The sequence below is a fragment of the Mauremys reevesii genome, linkage group 6 (assembly GCF_016161935.1).
Source record: "Mauremys reevesii isolate NIE-2019 linkage group 6, ASM1616193v1, whole genome shotgun sequence".
NCBI lineage: Eukaryota > Metazoa > Chordata > Testudines > Geoemydidae > Mauremys > Mauremys reevesii.
The window spans coordinates 83989392-84007406 of NC_052628.1; the positions used below are offsets into that span (position 1 = coordinate 83989392).

The 18015-nt window shown below is 43.2% G+C and overlaps 1 protein-coding gene across 2 annotated transcripts in view; it reads left to right on the forward strand.

Moving 5' to 3' along the window:
• FANCC (FA complementation group C) overlaps positions 1 to 18015 on the forward strand; it is a 141413-nt gene that overhangs the window by 113164 nt on the left and 10234 nt on the right. For both annotated transcript variants that reach the window (XM_039544268.1, XM_039544269.1), the window contains exons 11-14: positions 11068 to 11167; positions 11796 to 11871; positions 12758 to 12839; positions 15484 to 15658. In XM_039544268.1, the coding sequence (XP_039400202.1) occupies positions 11068 to 11167; positions 11796 to 11871; positions 12758 to 12839; positions 15484 to 15658 (433 nt within the window). The remainder of the gene's footprint in view (positions 1 to 11067; positions 11168 to 11795; positions 11872 to 12757; positions 12840 to 15483; positions 15659 to 18015) is intronic.

Genomic DNA, 18015 nt, shown 5'->3' on the forward strand with positions numbered 1-18015 from the left:
GCACAACAGGGGATGGATCACTTGATAATTACCTGTTCTGTTCATTCCCTCTGGGGCACCTGGCATCAACCACTGTCAGAAGACAGGATACTGGGCTAGATGGACCTTTGGTCTCACCCAGTATGGTCATTCTTCTGTTCTTCTGTTCCTTCTTGTGCTGTTGTATACAATTAGGCAAATCCTGGACCATTTGTCAAGGCCAAGCATACAAGGTTGGTACAGGGACCTTTGTAGGAAATGAGGGAAGAAATTGTCTGTCCTAGACCACACTGCATATGTCTACACTGCAATTAAAAATCTGCGGCTGGCCTGTGCCAGCTGACTCAGGATTGGGCTTGCGGGGCTGCTTAATTGCAGTGTAGATGTTCAGGCTTGGGCTGCGAGGTGGGAGGGTCCCAGAGCCTGGGCTGCAGCCCAAGCCCGAATGTTTACATCGCAATTAAACGACCCCGTGAGCTCAGTCAGCTGGCCCATGCCAGCTAGTTGCTGTGTAGTCATATCTATAGTGGCAATGGAGCTATGCTCCATCTACTAGCACAGCCAGAGAGTTGCAGTAGCCCTTGCTGTTACTGTAGCCCAGTTTGTGGCTGAGGCAGGAAAGACCACTGGATCCCTGAACTTACAGATCTACCAGTCCCTCTCCCCAAATCATTTTGTATACATGAAAAAAGTGCAGATCTGCACAAATTCCATAGTGTACCATATGGGATCCTCTGTGACCATGCTATGGGGAGTCAGAATGTATGACATTTATTGGTTTGTTGTGATGTATAAAGCAGTATTTAAAACAATCGGGTTGTAAGAGTGAAGGAATATCCCTGTCATGCAGATTTTCTTTGGCAGAGTGGAAAGCACAGACATTAGAAATGGAAATGTAGTCACTCTCTCTAACAAAGCAGGACTGTGCCCTACAGTATATTTTCTAAAATGTTGCTCCATCTGATTTTAGAAGTCCACCACTTCACTTGGGATGCTATTAGACAGCCTGATAGGCCCTATTGTAAGGAAGTTTTTCTTGTTGTTTGGCATCAGCGTCCCTTTTTTTTTTTAGTTTCATTTGATTATATCTAATTAATAATCCCTGTGCATCACACTAAATAGTTCCTATCTGTTTTTGGCATCAGTCCTTCCAGTTCTTCTTAGAGTTCTTGCATATGTTCATCATGCTGTAAGTGTGTGTCCGTCTCATGCACTGGTGCCAGAGAGTTTTCCCTAATGGTACCTGGGGGGGTGGCCCTGTCCATTCCAGGCTCCTCATGCTCTTCATGGAGGTATAAAGAGGGAAGCCCTGCCCCTCCTTCAGTTCCTTTTTACCATCAGTTGGAACATTTTGTGTTCACAGTCTTGTTCCTTGGGAATAAAGTTGTGCATACTTAGTTTAGTTATTTGCCTATAGGACTGTTTTTCATCCTTGGGATGTTTTTTCTGTCTTATTTTCATTTTATCTGAGTTTTTTCCCTTTTCTTTGTTTTGGATCTGGCAGGCCGCCAGGCCTTGCCAGTACCATGGGAACCTACGCTAAGGTCTCCAGAGTTTAAGCCTTCCTCAGTGATGACAACAGACCACTTGTAGCTGATTATGACGAGGCAACCAGCTCTGTCGGTTTCAACATAGCTCTAGGCCTATGTGGATGTGAGAGACCTTTTATGCCTGTTGGTACTGCCATTGCTTTTGATTTATGCCTGTTCGTACTGCTATCAGCACTGTTACAGGTACTGTGCTCATCGGCTCCAGTACAGTCTGCTGTGGCCCCATTGGCTTTAGATCTAGTCCCACACACTTAATTGATCTCTGTGTCTACCTCCAGACATCTGGTACCAGCTCCACCTTGTTGTTCAGTAGTGATAGCTTGAAAGCCTTCTGTGCTGCCTCTGGTACTGCATTCCCAGCATATTTAACAGTCCTGGTCTCCAAGAACCTTTACCATACCGTACTGCCTGGCTACTCTGATTAGTCCTCAGAATCTAAAGTGGGTTCCTGAGTTTCACACTTAAGGGCTTCCTCTAGGTCTCATTCTTGTTCCCACAGAAGGCATAATGAGAAAAGCAGAGCTAAGGATTAGGAGGCCTGGCTGACCAGCCTCCTCAGTGGCCTTACTGGATGCTGTTGTGGCACTGAGGTAATCATCTCCACAATTGCTTTCTATCCTCCCCTGTCCCTCTTCAGGGACCCTTCTCATGAGTCTGTACTAAGACAAGAAGTGCAGACTCTATGTTCTTTGGGTTTATAGAAAAAGTTTCTCCACTTCATTAAGGCAGGAGGTTTTATTCCCTATACTTTTTTTCCTCCTCAGAGGAATGCAGGCTTGCCTGAGGGCAGCCTGTTGCCCTCAGATTCACCATCTGGACAAAGTGGTAGGTGTTGTCATCTCTGAACTGGTGGATGAGCCAAGACAGTGTGTGTCAGGGAGTTCCATTGTCTCCTCCTCTTCCCTTCTATTACTTTGGTAATTTATGCTTCAATTTATGGTGGAGAGTGCCTTTGGGTGATCTTCAGACTCAACGATTGTGGTCTACCCATGAGGCCCAGTTACACATAAACATTCTAGAGATGCGTGGAGTATTCCATGCGTGTTAACAGTTCCTGTTTCACTTTTAAAGCAAGACTGTCCAGGTGAAAACACCACAGCATTTTTTTTATCTGAACAAACAATATGGTGCCAGATCATACAGCATGTGCCAAGAGGCAATCAAGCTGTTGAATTTATGTATACAGAGCTTGGTCATCCTTAGGGCGTCTCACCTGTTGGGTGTTCAAAATGGCCTGGTAGATTGCTTGAACAGATCCGTCAATGTGGACAACGAATGGTCTCTCAATGTAACCATCCAAGCTGTGGTATATCGCATGCGGTTTCCAAAGGTGGATCTGTTTCTGACTTGACAAAACAGGAAGTATCTTCATTTCTGTTACAGGGCAAGTCACGGCCCCGGGTCAGTTTTGGGCACTTTTCTGTTCCTGTGGTATCCACAATACCTCTGATTCCCAATGTCATTTTCTCAGGCTGAAATGATTGAAGCAGAATAATCCTTATAGCTACAGCCTGGCTGAGGCAGCCACAGTATTCTGATTTATACAGTCTATCTACTTGGGGACCCTTATTCATGCCACTAACCACAAATCTCCTAATTCAGAATCATGGGTGAGTGCTACACCCGAATCCTCAGGTGCTGCATATGAGAGCATGGTTCATCAGTGATTAAATACACAGGAGGTTCACTGTTCAATAGCAGTCCAGAATGTTCTCCTTAATAGTAGAAAATCTTCCACAAGAGTGGCTTACCTTAGTAACTGGAAGTGCTTCTTCATATGGGCCTCACATGATGTGTCACTGACACAAACTTTGATTCAAACAATTCTGGACTAGTTCTTACATCTTAAGGAGTCAGGTCAAGCCCTCAGCTCCATTAGAGTACATCTGGCTGCTATCTCAGTGTATCACTCGCGAATCAATGGTAGAACTGTTTTTACTAATCCTGTCATGACTAGATAGTTTGTTCCCACTGATTTGGGGTCCATTGCCAACTTGGGATTTAAATTTAGTGTTGTCTACTCTTATGGGACCTCCATTTCACCCTTTAGCTTCCTGCTCACTTCTGCACCTCTCAATCTAGGTGGCTTTCATAGTGCCTGTCACCTCCTTTAGGAAAGTGGGAGAGTTATGTGCACCATTTTATACAAAGACAGGGTCCAACGTAGTCCTCACTCTAAGTTTCTGTGTGAGACTGATTTTCACCTGAATTATTCAATATACTTACCTGTTTCCTTCCAAACGTCACATGCTCATAAAGATGAATGAAGGCTGCGCACTCTGGATGAACATAAGGCTTTAACTTTTTACCTGGTCAAGAAAATGCCTTTCAGAGTTCTTCTCAGTTATTTGTTTCCTATGTGGAACAAATGAGAGGTCAACCTGTTACAGCACAGCAACTGTCAAAATGGATTACCAGCTGTAACACTATGTGGTGTTCTTCGAGTAGTGTCCCTGTGGGTGCTCCACTTTAGGTGTCTTTGCGCCTTGCACTTCTAATCAGAGATTTATAGTAGCAGTGCCCCTGTTGGCCGCACACGTGCGGCAGCCATCTCGCATTGCTCCAAGTAGTTACCCCACGTGCGCAGCCAACCATCCCCCAGTTCCTTCTCTACCGCCTTTGGCTTCGGTCAGAATGACAGCAGCGCCCTCACGGCTTTAGCTATTTTTGTTATTTCAGTTCTTTCTCAGCTAGTATCTCTCTCCCTTAATTTCTCCTTTAATTTTCTTTTACCATATTAAAAAAAACCTTTGTTTTCCTACTCCTCCCCTTTCCCCTGCCTCAGGCAGGTAACTCCCAATGACAGAAGAGGCATAAGAACGGGATTATTCCCACTCTTCCTTTCCACACAGGCTCTCAGAAATGCCTGGTTCTCCAGGCTTCAAACACTGCCTCACTTGCAGACTGTCTGTACTGGTCTCCGATGGCTATGCACAGTGTCCCCATTTCCTGGGGGAGACACATATATTTCAAAAGTGTCCCCACTGCAAAAAACTGACAGCTAGGACACGGAAGGCTAGGGATCTCCAGTTGAAACTCCTGGTGATGGAGAAATCCCTCAGATCAGCCTCCAACCGGAGTCCAGGATACCTCCTGGCCAACGGTCGCCAACAGCAGCCTCAGACATGGGATCCTCCTCTAAAATGACTACTAAGGACTCTGTCCCTAAAAAAGCCACAAAAAAGAGGTCTCTTCACCGTAACGAGATTTGCCTCAGAACAAGAGATCTCTGACCGCAAAATCTGCCCCAGTACCAATGGCACTGAGAGCACTGGGCTGTGTGGAGCTAAAGACCCGATGCGGTCTAGCTCTCATGGAGGTGCACGTAGCTCCTAGCTCGGCACCAGTGGAGCCGAAGAAAACACAGACAATGGTGCCACCTGCTGCACTGATACAATGCAGCAAGCTTGCAGCACCAGCAGCCCTCCCTCTCAGTTCCAGCCAGAGACCACCTCTGTCCTTGGTACTGTGCCTCCCTGTACCACAACAATTTATCAGACAGGCAGACCTCCTGATTACTTCAACTGTGGGGATTCCGCTTTTTTTGGCACCAATGGCACCCCAGCCAGACTGGGACCAAGCTTGGCTACTACCCCTGCAAGCTCAGTCCCTCCTTTTTCCAGTGATGAGGAGGAGGAAGTGGAGACAGGGATGTACACCCTCACCATTCCTCACCCAAACCTGGACCCTCATGGCACCAAACATCTCTGGATGGAAGAGGCTGGCAGGCTTCACAATGGGTGCCAACCTCCATCGCTCTCCCATCGAACTGGACATACTGGGACCCATGGGCATTATACATCAGGCCCTCCAACCTACCCTGGTCTAGAACAAAGCAATCACCTTCACTACATGCCCAAGCTCCCTCAGAAACGCTTGAGGAGGAAGTAGAAGAACCTGAGGATGCGCCTGAGGACTATACCCTCCCACCTACCCATATCTCTTCTTCGTCACCAGACGAAACAATAATGCCACCATTCCCCACATCTAGAGATGACTTTAAATCCTTTCAAGATCTATTTAAACAGGTAGCTGACTTTCTTGACATATCACTGGCAGAGCTACCAGAGACACAGCATAAACTGACAGATATACTCCAGGCTTCTCCATCAGCCAAGGTTGTACTACCCATTAATGCAGCCATTATGGACTGGAAAAAAATTGTCTGGCAGATACCAGCCACAGCTCCACCTTCTTGTAAGAGATCCGACAAGAAGTAATATGTACTGGCTAAAGGGGCTGAGCTTTTGTTCATCCACCCTACCCCAAACTCATTGGTGGTAGAATCAGTTAATCAAAGGGGGAAGCAACCTCAGTCAAGAACTACCCCTTACGATAAAGACTAGAAAAGGCTAGATCTTTTTGGAAGGAAAGCCTACTCATCAGCTACCCTCCAATTCTGCACAGCCAACTACTCGGCCTTATTAGCCAAATATACGCACAACATGTTTTCTCAGATGGAAACCTTTATTGAACATCTTCCAGAAGACAAAAAGGAATAATACAAGGTCAACATTGCAGAAGGTTCCCTCATTGCCAGAACGGCCCTGCAGGCTTCTCTTGATTCTGCTGACATGGTAGCACAATCCATTGCTATGTCCGTAATCATGCATAGGGCTTCCTGCCACCATCTTTCCGGGTTTCCCAGGGAATTTCAAGCAATTCAAAATTTTGAATGCCAAATTTTTTTTCCAGCAAGCACAGACATCTCCCTGCATACCTTGAAGGACTCCTGGGCAACATTAAAGACACTTGGAATCTAAGTCCCTGAAAAGAAAAAGAAACAAGGCAGATCCTATAATCAACGATTTCGGACGGCCCCATACACCCAGCCTCAAAGACACTACAACCAATTCCACAAACAGAGGCAGACGAGACGCTGACAACCACAAGATCAGTCATCTACGTCTCAACCATCCACTTTGAGGCAAATGTTTTGAAGTGTTGGTCGAGGACACGAGAACTCCACATTCTCCAATCCTAGAGTTACGTCCAATCTCCAGCCCATTTGGAGACCGCCTGTCACCATTCTATCCAGTATGGAAAACCATCACCAAGGACAAATGGGTTCTGGAAATTATTCAGAAGGGCTACTCCATCCCTTTTATCTCTATTCCACCTACCCAGTTCCCTTCCCCGTCCCTCTTTGGGGACCCCTCTCACATGCACATGCTAGAGCAGGAAGTAAATCATCTCCTACAATTAGGTGCCATGGAACCCATGCCAGTTCAACACAGGGGCGGAGGGTTTTATTCACATTACTTTCACACTCAGAAGAAAACAGGTGGATGGAGGCCCATCCTCGACTTGTGAAAACTAAACAGTTTGTGAGAAGACAACTTTTCAAGATGGTGACTCTAGCAACTATAATTCCAGCATTGGAGAAAGGAGATTGGTTCTCGACCCTCGACCTACAGGATGCTTACTTTCATGTTACCATTCACCCAGCACACAGCGGTTCCTGTGATTCACTCTAGGGAACCTGCATTACCAGTACAGAGTGCTGTCCACTGCCCCAGGAGTGTTTGCCAAGGTTCTTGCTGTTGCAGCAGCACACCTTCACAGACAAGGTTTGATCATATTTCCCTACCTAGACAACTGCCTTCTAAAAGCACCCACGCACCAGGCAGCAATCAACGCCACTCACACCACTATATCCTATTTATGAACCTAAGGTTACAAATCAGCCTCCAAAAATCCACTCTGACAGCCATCCAACAGTTGGACTTTATAGGGACACACCTCGACTGCCTCACAGCAACAGCATGACTACCCCAACAACAATTTCTTACTTTAACAAAGTGAATTACAACGGTAATAGACAGCCCACAAAAGTATGCCAGAACGTGCCTACAACTCCTAGGACACATGCCAGGCTCCACATGAGATGCCTGCAGGCCTGGCTCTACAATGTCTATATTCTACCCAGGCACTCACTCAACAGATGTCTTACAGTGCCCAGCAGGGTAAAAGACTCGCTCACGTGGTGGACACAACTTACTAACGTTTGCTCAGGTGTCCCCTTCCAACAAAAACCTCCAACTGTAACAATCACCACAGATGCCTCTCTGATGGGATGGGGGGGGGCACACTTGGATGAAAATACCATCCAAGGTCGCTGGTCCCCAGCAGAGTCCAATCTTCACACAAATCTATTGGAGGTAAGCCTGCCAGCACTTTCTCCCTCTGATCCGCAACAGGACTGTCCAGATTCTTACAGACAACTTGGTGACAATGTTTTATGTAAATCACCAAGATGGGGCCCGATCTCATTCCCTCTGTGCAGAAGCAGGCTGCTTCTTCCTGTGGTACATTTCCAACAACATACACATCATAGTATCCTACTTGCCGGGACTCCAGAATGCAACAGCAGACCACCTAAGCAGGAACTTTTCACAAACCCATGAATGGGAGATAGATCCTGGAATATAGATAGATCCAGGAATACTAAAAACTATATTCAGACAATGGGGATTCCCCTCGATAGATCTCTTCACAATGGCACACAATGCCAAGTGCCTGCAGTACTGCTCTCAGGCCAGACTGGGGCACGACTCTCTGGGAGACGCCTTCCTTATGAAATGGGAAGCCCCACTACTGTATGCCTTCCCCCCAATCTGTCTATTGAGCCATTCCTCCACAAGATCAAGCAAGACAAATCAAGGGTCGACATCATTGCACCAACATGGCAAACATGGTTTCCATACCTGAAACAGATGGCGGTGACACCATCACGAACCCTTCCCCTTGTGCTTCATCTGCTGACACAGGACGCCTCCGGCACCCCAACATTTCAGTATTCCATCTCGAAGCCTGGCCAATCCATGGATGATGGGACTTGAGACACACTGTTCTAAGGAAGTACAAGATATACTACTGAACCGTCAGCAGTTGATCCCATGAAAGACAGACGCACAAGTGGAAATGATTCTGTACTTGGTGCCAGGAGAAGCAGATTATTCCACAGTCAGCCCCACTACTCCTAATCCTTGATGACATATTGTCACTAAAATAATTGGGCCTATCTACTAGCTCACTCAGAGTGCATCTAGCAGCCATCACCTCCTTCCACTCTAAGGTGCTCTTTACTCACCTGCTCTTTGTCCACCTGCTGACTAAACGCTTCATCAAGGGCATAGAGAATACTTATCCCACACTACAGGACTCCACCCTCATGTGGGAGCTCAGTCTTGAGACACTTACACCCCTACAGTCTAAGGAAAATGTGCAGCACATCTTGCAGAACAATAATTATGAGAAGGTGAGTAACTGTTTTGTTTTTTAATTTGAAAAAGTATGTTCCCTGCTCTCTTAGTCATTACCAAACTAAGCTTCACATATTAGCTATCTCTAATCTTTTCTGATAAGTCAGTCCCTACAGCCTCATGTTTGTTTTTGTTGTACTTGTCATGAGTCGCTCCAGTTTATTACTATCCTTTCGGTAAAGTTGTACCCGGAAATGAACACAATAGCTCAGGTTCAGTCACACCAGAGTGCTTAGAGAGATATTATTAGAGAAGGATTATTATTTCCTTTCTTCATGTTTATTTATGTATACTGTCCAAAATTGCATTAGCTTTTTTGAAGCCATTTTCTATTAGAAACTCATGTCTGAGTTGCTGTCCACCCCTTTGTCTCTTTCAGCATTACTGCTTCCCATGTCTCACATCCTCCCCATTGAGTTTGTGTTTTGGATTATTTTATCCCAGACATATTAGCTTTTCTTTTTCCAAGTTGAATCTTACTTGTTTTCGGCCCATGTATCTAACCTCTGGAGGTTCCTTTATGGTGTTTCTCTGTTTTTGCTGGTGATCACATCTACTTCCATTTCTGAATTTTAGCAATATAATATGTACTCCTCTTCCAGATCATTAAGGAAAATGTTAAATAAGACACTAACACTGATTCTCGTGGTATCCCACTAGACCTCTTACCCTGAACTTACTACACTGTTCCCAGGAGAAATGGAGAATCTGCTTTTTCTATCATTACATGCCTTTCAAAGAGGGGAATGGAAGGCAGCTTTCCCTGCCCTTAGCTTTAGCTGCCTTTAAACTGCCTGCCCCACTTGCTCAGGTTTATTGATTATCTCCGGTGGAGCAACAATTAAAGTGTTTCACCTGCCTGACATATGAGACTGCCTGGATTGATTTTGTGATTTCACAACTGAAATCATTACGGAATGCACGAGGCTCTGATTATGGTACTGCTGTACCAACTGCAGCTGTACAATATGATTTTGGTACAACATTCATCTCTGTTCATGTTGCTGTTTACTTTTCTAAATCACTAACCAGTCACATCTCATGACTTAGCTGTAACTGTATTACTAAATGATAAAGTTCCATCTCCTTGTATGGTCTTTTCAAATTTTTAAATCTTTTCATTGCCTAATCTGAATATGAATTGGGTTGAACTTTCTTCTTGGAAACTACAGTAAGAGAGCAACTGTGAACAACGAACAATTTTAGGCAATGTGAATGCTATTCTTGCACCTTGCAACATGGCCAAGTGGATTCTGCTTGTTGAATTTTAGGCCATGTCTACATGGGGACACTCAGGAAAGTTAAGGCAAATTGACTAAAGGTATGAAGTCAATACTAATAAATTAGAGCATGTTAAAGTACCTTTCTCCTCACCCATGTGGATGATCTAATTTAGGAGTGAAGTGCATTTATTTAGCTGTAATTTGAGGGATTAAGTCACAGCAGATGGAAACCGCTTACTCCTGAATGAGAGCATCCATGTGGGGGTTTAATATGCTTTAACTTGGCCCAGGTCTACATCAGCCAGGGGGTCAACCTAAGATACGCAACTTCAGCTATGCGAATAGCGTAGCTGAAGTTGGTGTATCTTAGGTCCAGTTACCTGGCCATGAGGATGGCGACGAGTTGACGCTGCCGCTCCCCTGTCGACTCTGCTTCCGCCTTTCGTGAGCTGGAGTTCTGGAGTCGACGGGGAGCGCAATCAGGGATCGATTTTATCGCGTCTACACTAGATGCAATAAATCGACCCCTGATAGATCGATCACTACCCGCCGATCCGGCAGGTAGTGAAGACCTGCCCTTAGGCATGTTGACGTCACACCTTTAGTTCGTTCGATTTAACTTTTCTGACTTTCCCCTTATAGGCCAGCCCTGGAACTGCTTATGGGCTCTGATCCAGCTAAGCACTTAAGCAGGTGCTAAATTTTAAGTATGTGAGTAGTTTAATTGAAGCTTAAAGTTAAGTTTGTGCTTAAGTGCTTTGCAGGATTGGAATCTTAAAAAGCCATTTTTTTTATGCCAGCCTGCTTTTTAATTTTGCCCTTTTTTTTTCTTCCCTACAATTTGGTGTGTGTGTGTTCTTTAAAAAATGTCAAAGTGAAGTTAGTTTCTTCAGTTTTCATGCTGGCACTATAGCCTGATGAGTTCAGACACAGCTCAAGGCTACAATACAGAAGGAATGCTCACTTTCTCTTTACCTTCTTCCAGTTAAAAGATGTGTGATTAACAGACTAATAATCTGACCTTTTATAATTTAACTTTTCAATGCTCAGGAATGCACTAATGGAAACCGGTGGAACGCCAGAAGTAATGACCATAATACAGGTGTTTACACAGTGTTTTGTTCAAGCTCACCAGAAGGATAACAAGCAGGTTAGTCAAGCTCTATTTTTTTAATAACTTTTTAATGAGAGGATATCAGATTTAGCATGAAAAGAACAATTTTAAATTTGAGAATGCTGATAGAATAAAATGAGCCAAATAATGGTCTCCCATTGCTGCTATAGATGGATGCCAAGACATAGTTGAGGCACTTTAACTGGCATCAAACACAGAGGTGCAAAACCAATATGCCTTTTGCAAAACAGGAGTAATTTATTTGTTGTTATGCTGTAGGATTTCACCAACGTAAGTTATCACCCCATATATTCAGCACTTAATTTATAATGAAAGAGGTGCCAGGACTGAAGGAATTAGGTGCATGGGAACATTTAGATTTAAACTCCCACCATCCTCAAAAGCCTGTTTTCACTGAAGTTAAATAATTCCAGTAACATAAATAACTAGGTTTTGTAAGCCTCCTTCCCTCTCTTTTCTATTCCCTTCTTCTTCATAGAAAATCTTACATGTTAGGTCTAAAACTAATTAAACGTTCCTTTATGCCAGACAGCATTGTTATTGTATGTGGCTATTACATTAGGTGAATCTATAATATCTTTAGGTTTTGTGTTCTCGGAAGCTGACCACAAAGCTCTTTTAAAATATTGACTTTTTGTTTTAGCATAAATTTCCTCTGAAGGCCTACTTTCCTCATCATCATCATCATCTTGTAATAGCCTTACTCAAACATCCTTTTGGTAAGTTCTGCCTTGAATTGTTTGGAGCATTAATGGAATCTGCATTTTCATTTATTTTTCTGCACAATATATAACCTCAAAAAGAATGCACAAGGGTTACCTTAATTCTGAGTGCTTGACTTTGCCACTTTTGTAATCTTCTTTTAATGTAGGCTTTTGTGTAACTATTATATACAATGGCATAGATTTAAATAAAATTAAAACCAGAACCAAATAAGAGTAATAGAAGAAAGACAAATTATTTTCAATATAATAAAGCCGATTCTAGGAATTAAAACACAGTTATCAAGGACTGGAAAGGTATTCAATGTTCATGTTTTGTAAGCCCAATAATGATCATTGTGAAAACTCCCATATTCAAAAATAAGACATGTTAATGCATTGTGTTGCCTTTCTCCTCTCTGAAATCTGATTTCAGTTAAGTCAAAATGAAAATAAGTTTGATCTCCCTTGTCTCTATTTATGCATATCAGAAAACTAATGTTTCATGTGATGCAGTTCTGCATGATTGTCAATTTCTGCTAAGGATGGGGTACTTAACTGAGATAACAGAGAGATACTAGATTAATATTGATGAGAAACTATATATATATATGTGTGTGTGTGTGTCCATGTGTATGTATGTGCGCCCACACACTTATGCCTAATTTGATGAATAGGCTGAACTTTAGTCCTGTTTTTTGCAAATGAATTTTTGTCCTAAGAATATAAAGTAATTTATTATAGATGTGGTTGAAAACTATGGGAAAGTTTAAAAATGAGAAGCAATTATTGAAGACTGAATCATGTGTCTAGCAAGTTTTAGTTCTAGCTTGATACCATACCAAATATTGTTCTGTTTTAATCTGTTTCATTAGGTTCAACTTTTCTTCTTATTGTTTTCCAGATTTGCCAGCTACACTCTGGTCTCAGCACCTGAAATACATTACTGACATGCTTAAAGCAATAATAGAAGATAAAAGCATTAGGTAAATAAAAATAGTTAGACTATCCCTCATTATTTCTTCTTCTTCTATTACTTTGTGAAAAGTCATGTGGTTCATAATCTTGGTTGATTAATTTTTAGTTATCTTTAGATGCCATTTTCTTCTTAGTTCCCAAATACAACCTCTGTTTAAGGATAGGAAAATAAGATATTCTAGGATATAAGGAGGCCTTCTAAACTATGAACCTGATTTTCAGAGGTCTCAAGCACCCACAGCTCAAGTCAATGAGCACTTCAGAAATCAGACCTTATAGTTGCAACCTGTGACAGGGTCCACTCACTGCTAAGGGCACCTCCTCCTAGCCACTCTGGGGATTAGCTCCTTCCAGATCTGAGGCCCCCTTCTGCTGCATGCTGCGCACTCTGTTGCTGCTCTCTCCCTCCCTCCCTCCCTCCCTCTCTCTCTGAAACTCAGGATGCTCCCTCTTCCTGACTTGGCCCTCCATCCAGGTCCCTATGTGTGTTTCTTTAGGTTAGTGGCAGGTCCCAACCACTACTAACGGGTTCTTCCACTAGGCTTATTAGCAGCACCCAGGCTATTTACGAAGAAGTTTGCAATAGTAGCAGCAGAGGCCTGTTGCAGTGGCTCCATTGCCATCCATATCTAGATGACTGGCTCCTGACAGGAAGGTCCTGTCTAGAAGTTTTGACATGGAGCAGCAATTATGTCAATCTCCTAATGGCCCTGGGAATTGGTATAAACAAGTTTACCCTAAATCTGACACAAACCATAGAATTCATAGGAGCGACTCTGGACTCAGTCAGGGCAAGAGCTGTGTGGTGTATGTGCCAAGAAGACAGTATGTACACAATAGTGATTATTCTCCCTTGATGTGGTGGAAAGACCCCAAGCGCCCATACCTGAGAAAAAGCTATTACAGATGCCTCCCAACTGGACTGGATGACTCACAGCATAAGGCACCTGGATGCCTCGAGAGACCAGAATGCAAATACATCTCCTGGAACTGAGAGCTGTCTGGGAAGCCTGCAAGGCGTTCATACCACTCATGATTCTGACGTATCCTAGTAATGTCCAACAACATAACAACCATGCTCTATCAGGGGTTCTCAAACTGGGGATCGTGACCCCTCAGGGGTCACAAGGTTCTTACATGGGGGGTCGCGAGCTGTCAGCCTCCACCCCAAGCCCCGCTTTGCCTCCAGCATTTATAATGCTGTTAAATATGTAAACAAGTGCTTTTAATTTATAAGGCGGGGTCAGACTCAGAGGCTTTCTATGTGAAAGGGGTCACCGGTACAAAAGTTTGAGAACCACTGCTCTATATTAACAAACAGAGAGGGCTAAATCCATCCTTCTATACATGGAAATATTTAACTTATGGAACTCGTGCATCCAACACCACTGTGATCCGAAGACACCCTCAGTGCCAACTGGCAAAGGGTTCACTGTTCTGTAACAGCAACTTCTATTAAGCCTGAAAAACCTACTACACCTAATATGCTGTTTTCATGGTTTTATCCATAAATAGTATCTTGTAAGGTATCAAATGGAAACTGGTGACACATAAGAATTGAGACGTATGTATGGATGATATTTAAGAATTTGTATAGGAAGTTGTATGTATGTATGTATTGCAAAATATATTTCAGAATCTGTATCCCAGGCAGGGTAGACTATCAAGTTTTTCCTAGAAAAAGGAATGTCTACCTAGGTTCATTTGTAAATGAAACATTGTAAGTCAATACAATGGAAACTACCTTTACAGAGGAGAGTAATTCTGACCCCAAGCGCCCCAAGCGGCTGGAAATAAAGACAATGAACTCTGGGAAATATAAGGAAAAGCAAAAGGATAATCTGTTATCCATTTCACTGAGAAACCTGGGCAGGGAGTGTGGGGAGAATGATTCATGAGTGTTGTGGATCCTGGTTTGACTGAAAACCAGCAAGCTTTGCAGAAAAAGCTCAACTGAGAGACTGTTTTAGGCAAAGGTTTGTAGCCTGTTAAAAGTAAGTCTTGGTCTAGTAGAAGCCTGTTATACTTTGTTTTATTTATAACCTGTTGTTGTTATTCTTGTTCACTAGCTCTTAAATCTCTACATTTGTTAATAAACTTTTGTTATAAATAGATTACAATGCTGTGTTATATTGGAGCTGATATTCAATTGACTCAAACAAGTTGGTGTATATGTACTATGCCCTTGGGAGTAGTGAACCTGGTAATTGCTATGTGTGTCCAGTGACAGAGGCTGGAGGCTACAGGAGGGATGCTTCTGAGGAGTTCTGAGGTACACCTAGTGTTTTACCTGAAAAGCAAAGTAGCGTCTGAGTGCTGAAGGGTTGGTGGTGTCAGGGAGCTGTCACCCACCTACCACAACAAAGACACTCTCTCACTGAGGCAGGTGGGTAACACAGTGATTTACAGTCCTGGCACCTCAAGAAAGTGTCACAGCCACATTACTGTGTCAGCAGTATTGCTCTCAGCTGCTCACAGTTCATGGGTGGACAACCTGAGCAAGCACTTTAGCACTGATCACAAGTGGGAACTGCACAATTCCTTACTAAACAGCATCTTCACCCAATGGGGAACCCCTGCTTGGAACCTTTTTGCATCCCACAAGAACATGTATAGCCAGCAAAACTGAAATGTATTTTGATTCTTTTGCAGATCTTACACTGACCTCTTTGAGAGCTGGTTTTTGTTTGTTCATTTTGGAGAATGGGTTGATATCGCTGTAGAGCAGTTGCTGAAGTCTGAAGATGAATCCTCAGATACTTTTCTGTGGCTGCTGGCATTTTACTACAATCCACACAGTGATAAAGAGCAGAGGACACAAATTCTGGTGGGTTGTGTAGCCATGGCTGAGAGTATTTACCCAATTGTATACCTGAAAATTGAGGCATTTATGTGGGAAAGCGGCTGGAGTTTGCAGGATCCTCCTGGAATTGTAAAATTCTGCAGTAGAGGGGATCCAAGATAATTTTTGTGGCGCTTTCAACTGTGAACATTTAGAAACTGGGTTTGTCAAGTGTACTGTAGGCCAGAATGCCTTTATTTACTTTTCTTCTGAAAAATATGACTGTATCAAATCAGTTTGATTGGTACACCTATAACTCCTCCTTTTGAATCTGTGTGGCAGGATTTCAGAGCTCCTATGACGTAGAGTCCTGAAGGACAGCCATGCTTTAAAAGTGAGAGCACTAATAATAATAACAGTGCAGCATTCTTCATTCACATTCAGCAGCAGTGAATCTGATCTAACATTATCTATCTAATTTGATTTCTGTTGCACCTGTCATAGAATCTAGGCAGTGATCTGATGATGTAATTCAGTCTTCCTTATATTAACTTGTGCCATGGCTACTTAGTTTTGTTTTAAACACTAAGGGTATGTCTACACTACCCGCCGGATCGGCGGGTAGTGATCGATCTATCGGGGATCGATGTATTGCATCTCGTCTAGACGCAATACATCGATCCCCAAACGTGCTCCCCGTTGACTCCGGAACTCCACCAGGGCGAGAAGTGGAAGTGGAGTCGACAGGGGAGCGGCGGCTGTCGAGCCCACACCCTGAGGACACGAAGTAAGTCAATCTAAGTCAGTCTAAGATACGTCGACTTCAGCTATGCTATTCTCGTAGCTGAAGTTGCGTATCTTAGATCGATCCCCCCAGTATAGACCAGGCCTAAAGGTCTGATTCTCTATTCCACTCAGCATAGGAACAGAGGGGAGAAGGACAAAGGTGGGCCTTATGCTAGCTTTGCACTTTCCTATTCTGGAGCCAGCATGGGACCTATTGGATGCCCTGAGTAAGTTAAAGCAGCCTAAGAACTGCACTAATTTACCCTTAGCTACCTATGACTGTAGGGACTATTGCAGCAGGCAGGAATAGTTGGAGTACACAGCTGTTATCCCAGTTCTACCCAACCCAGGGAATCCTCCTTTGTCACAGATATTCCCCAGGGTTTAAATTTTGCATCATATGAGCCCTTTGCCAAACCCATGTGAAGAGGAAGTAGCACAATGCACAATCAGGTCTTGAGCAGATAGTCTTTTCTTGGTGTTAGTTAAAACCTCAAGTTATCACACAGAATTAAAGTTCTTTGTGTTTCTGAAAAGGATCTTGGACATTTTGTTTGGATATCAGAAGACACTATTTAACTAATAACTCTGGTTATTATACTTGTGTTTATTTTACTTTAAATAATATAAGAAGGTGTGCTCAAGTGTCATAGTTAGGATAATTGATACTTCCATTATAAATGTTTGTTTTTAAAGACTTATACTTCAGCATAAAAAAATCCCTTATAAATGGGAGGAAGGTGCTAACTTTTTTAATAATCAAACTTGGCACACTTCTGTAGAAAAAAATAATGGCTTCTCTGTAAATCACAATGAAAGCAATACTGAATTAGGATGCAAGTCCTTTGGATATGGATATTGCATCTGATCTCAATGGAAGACCTTGTCTCTTTGCAAAGTTTTTCATGTATTTCCCTTGAGAATACCAGTCTGATAATAGAAAAAAATCACTTTCTGTTTGAGACAAATTGGTTTAACTCATTTGTTGGTTTTGTTTTGTGGCAGGGAGTGGTGGGGAAAGGACAGTACTCCATATGCATGGAGGGATCCCGGTGTCTATTGTTCCTTTCCCCCTTTCTTAGTGCTTCTTACTGTTATTCCTGTTTCATTAAAGTCCTGATCGCTCCCCAAAAGTGCACTTTAGAGTTGTAGTTTCTTCACCACCTTGTTCCTAACTTGCCACTGCTCAGTCAAAATATCTGCCCCCTCACACTCACCCCTCCCCCGCCCCCCTCTTTTCTCTAGTCCTAGCACAGGGGAATGAGAACATAGAGAGAAAAGATTGTGAAGACTGATAGGTATGGGAGCCTGTAGGACTTTGTAGCACCTGGTCGGAGAGAGTGAAACACTGCAACCAGACATACATTAACATATGCAGCACTAGACGGAAGCTGAAAGCATAACATCTGCTTTGAATATCATGGAGTAGTGAGGCACGATTTAAAATCCAAAATATTTTTAGCATTAAAGAGGTCTAGATATATTGTAGCCACTCCTCCTTATTGATTCAGCTCAGGAATGATTGAATGGGGGAATCAGTGAAGGTGTAGTGAAATGGGAAGATTCAGGTGCGCTTGTTTGGAGGCAATCCAATCTCAATGGAACAATAACATTTC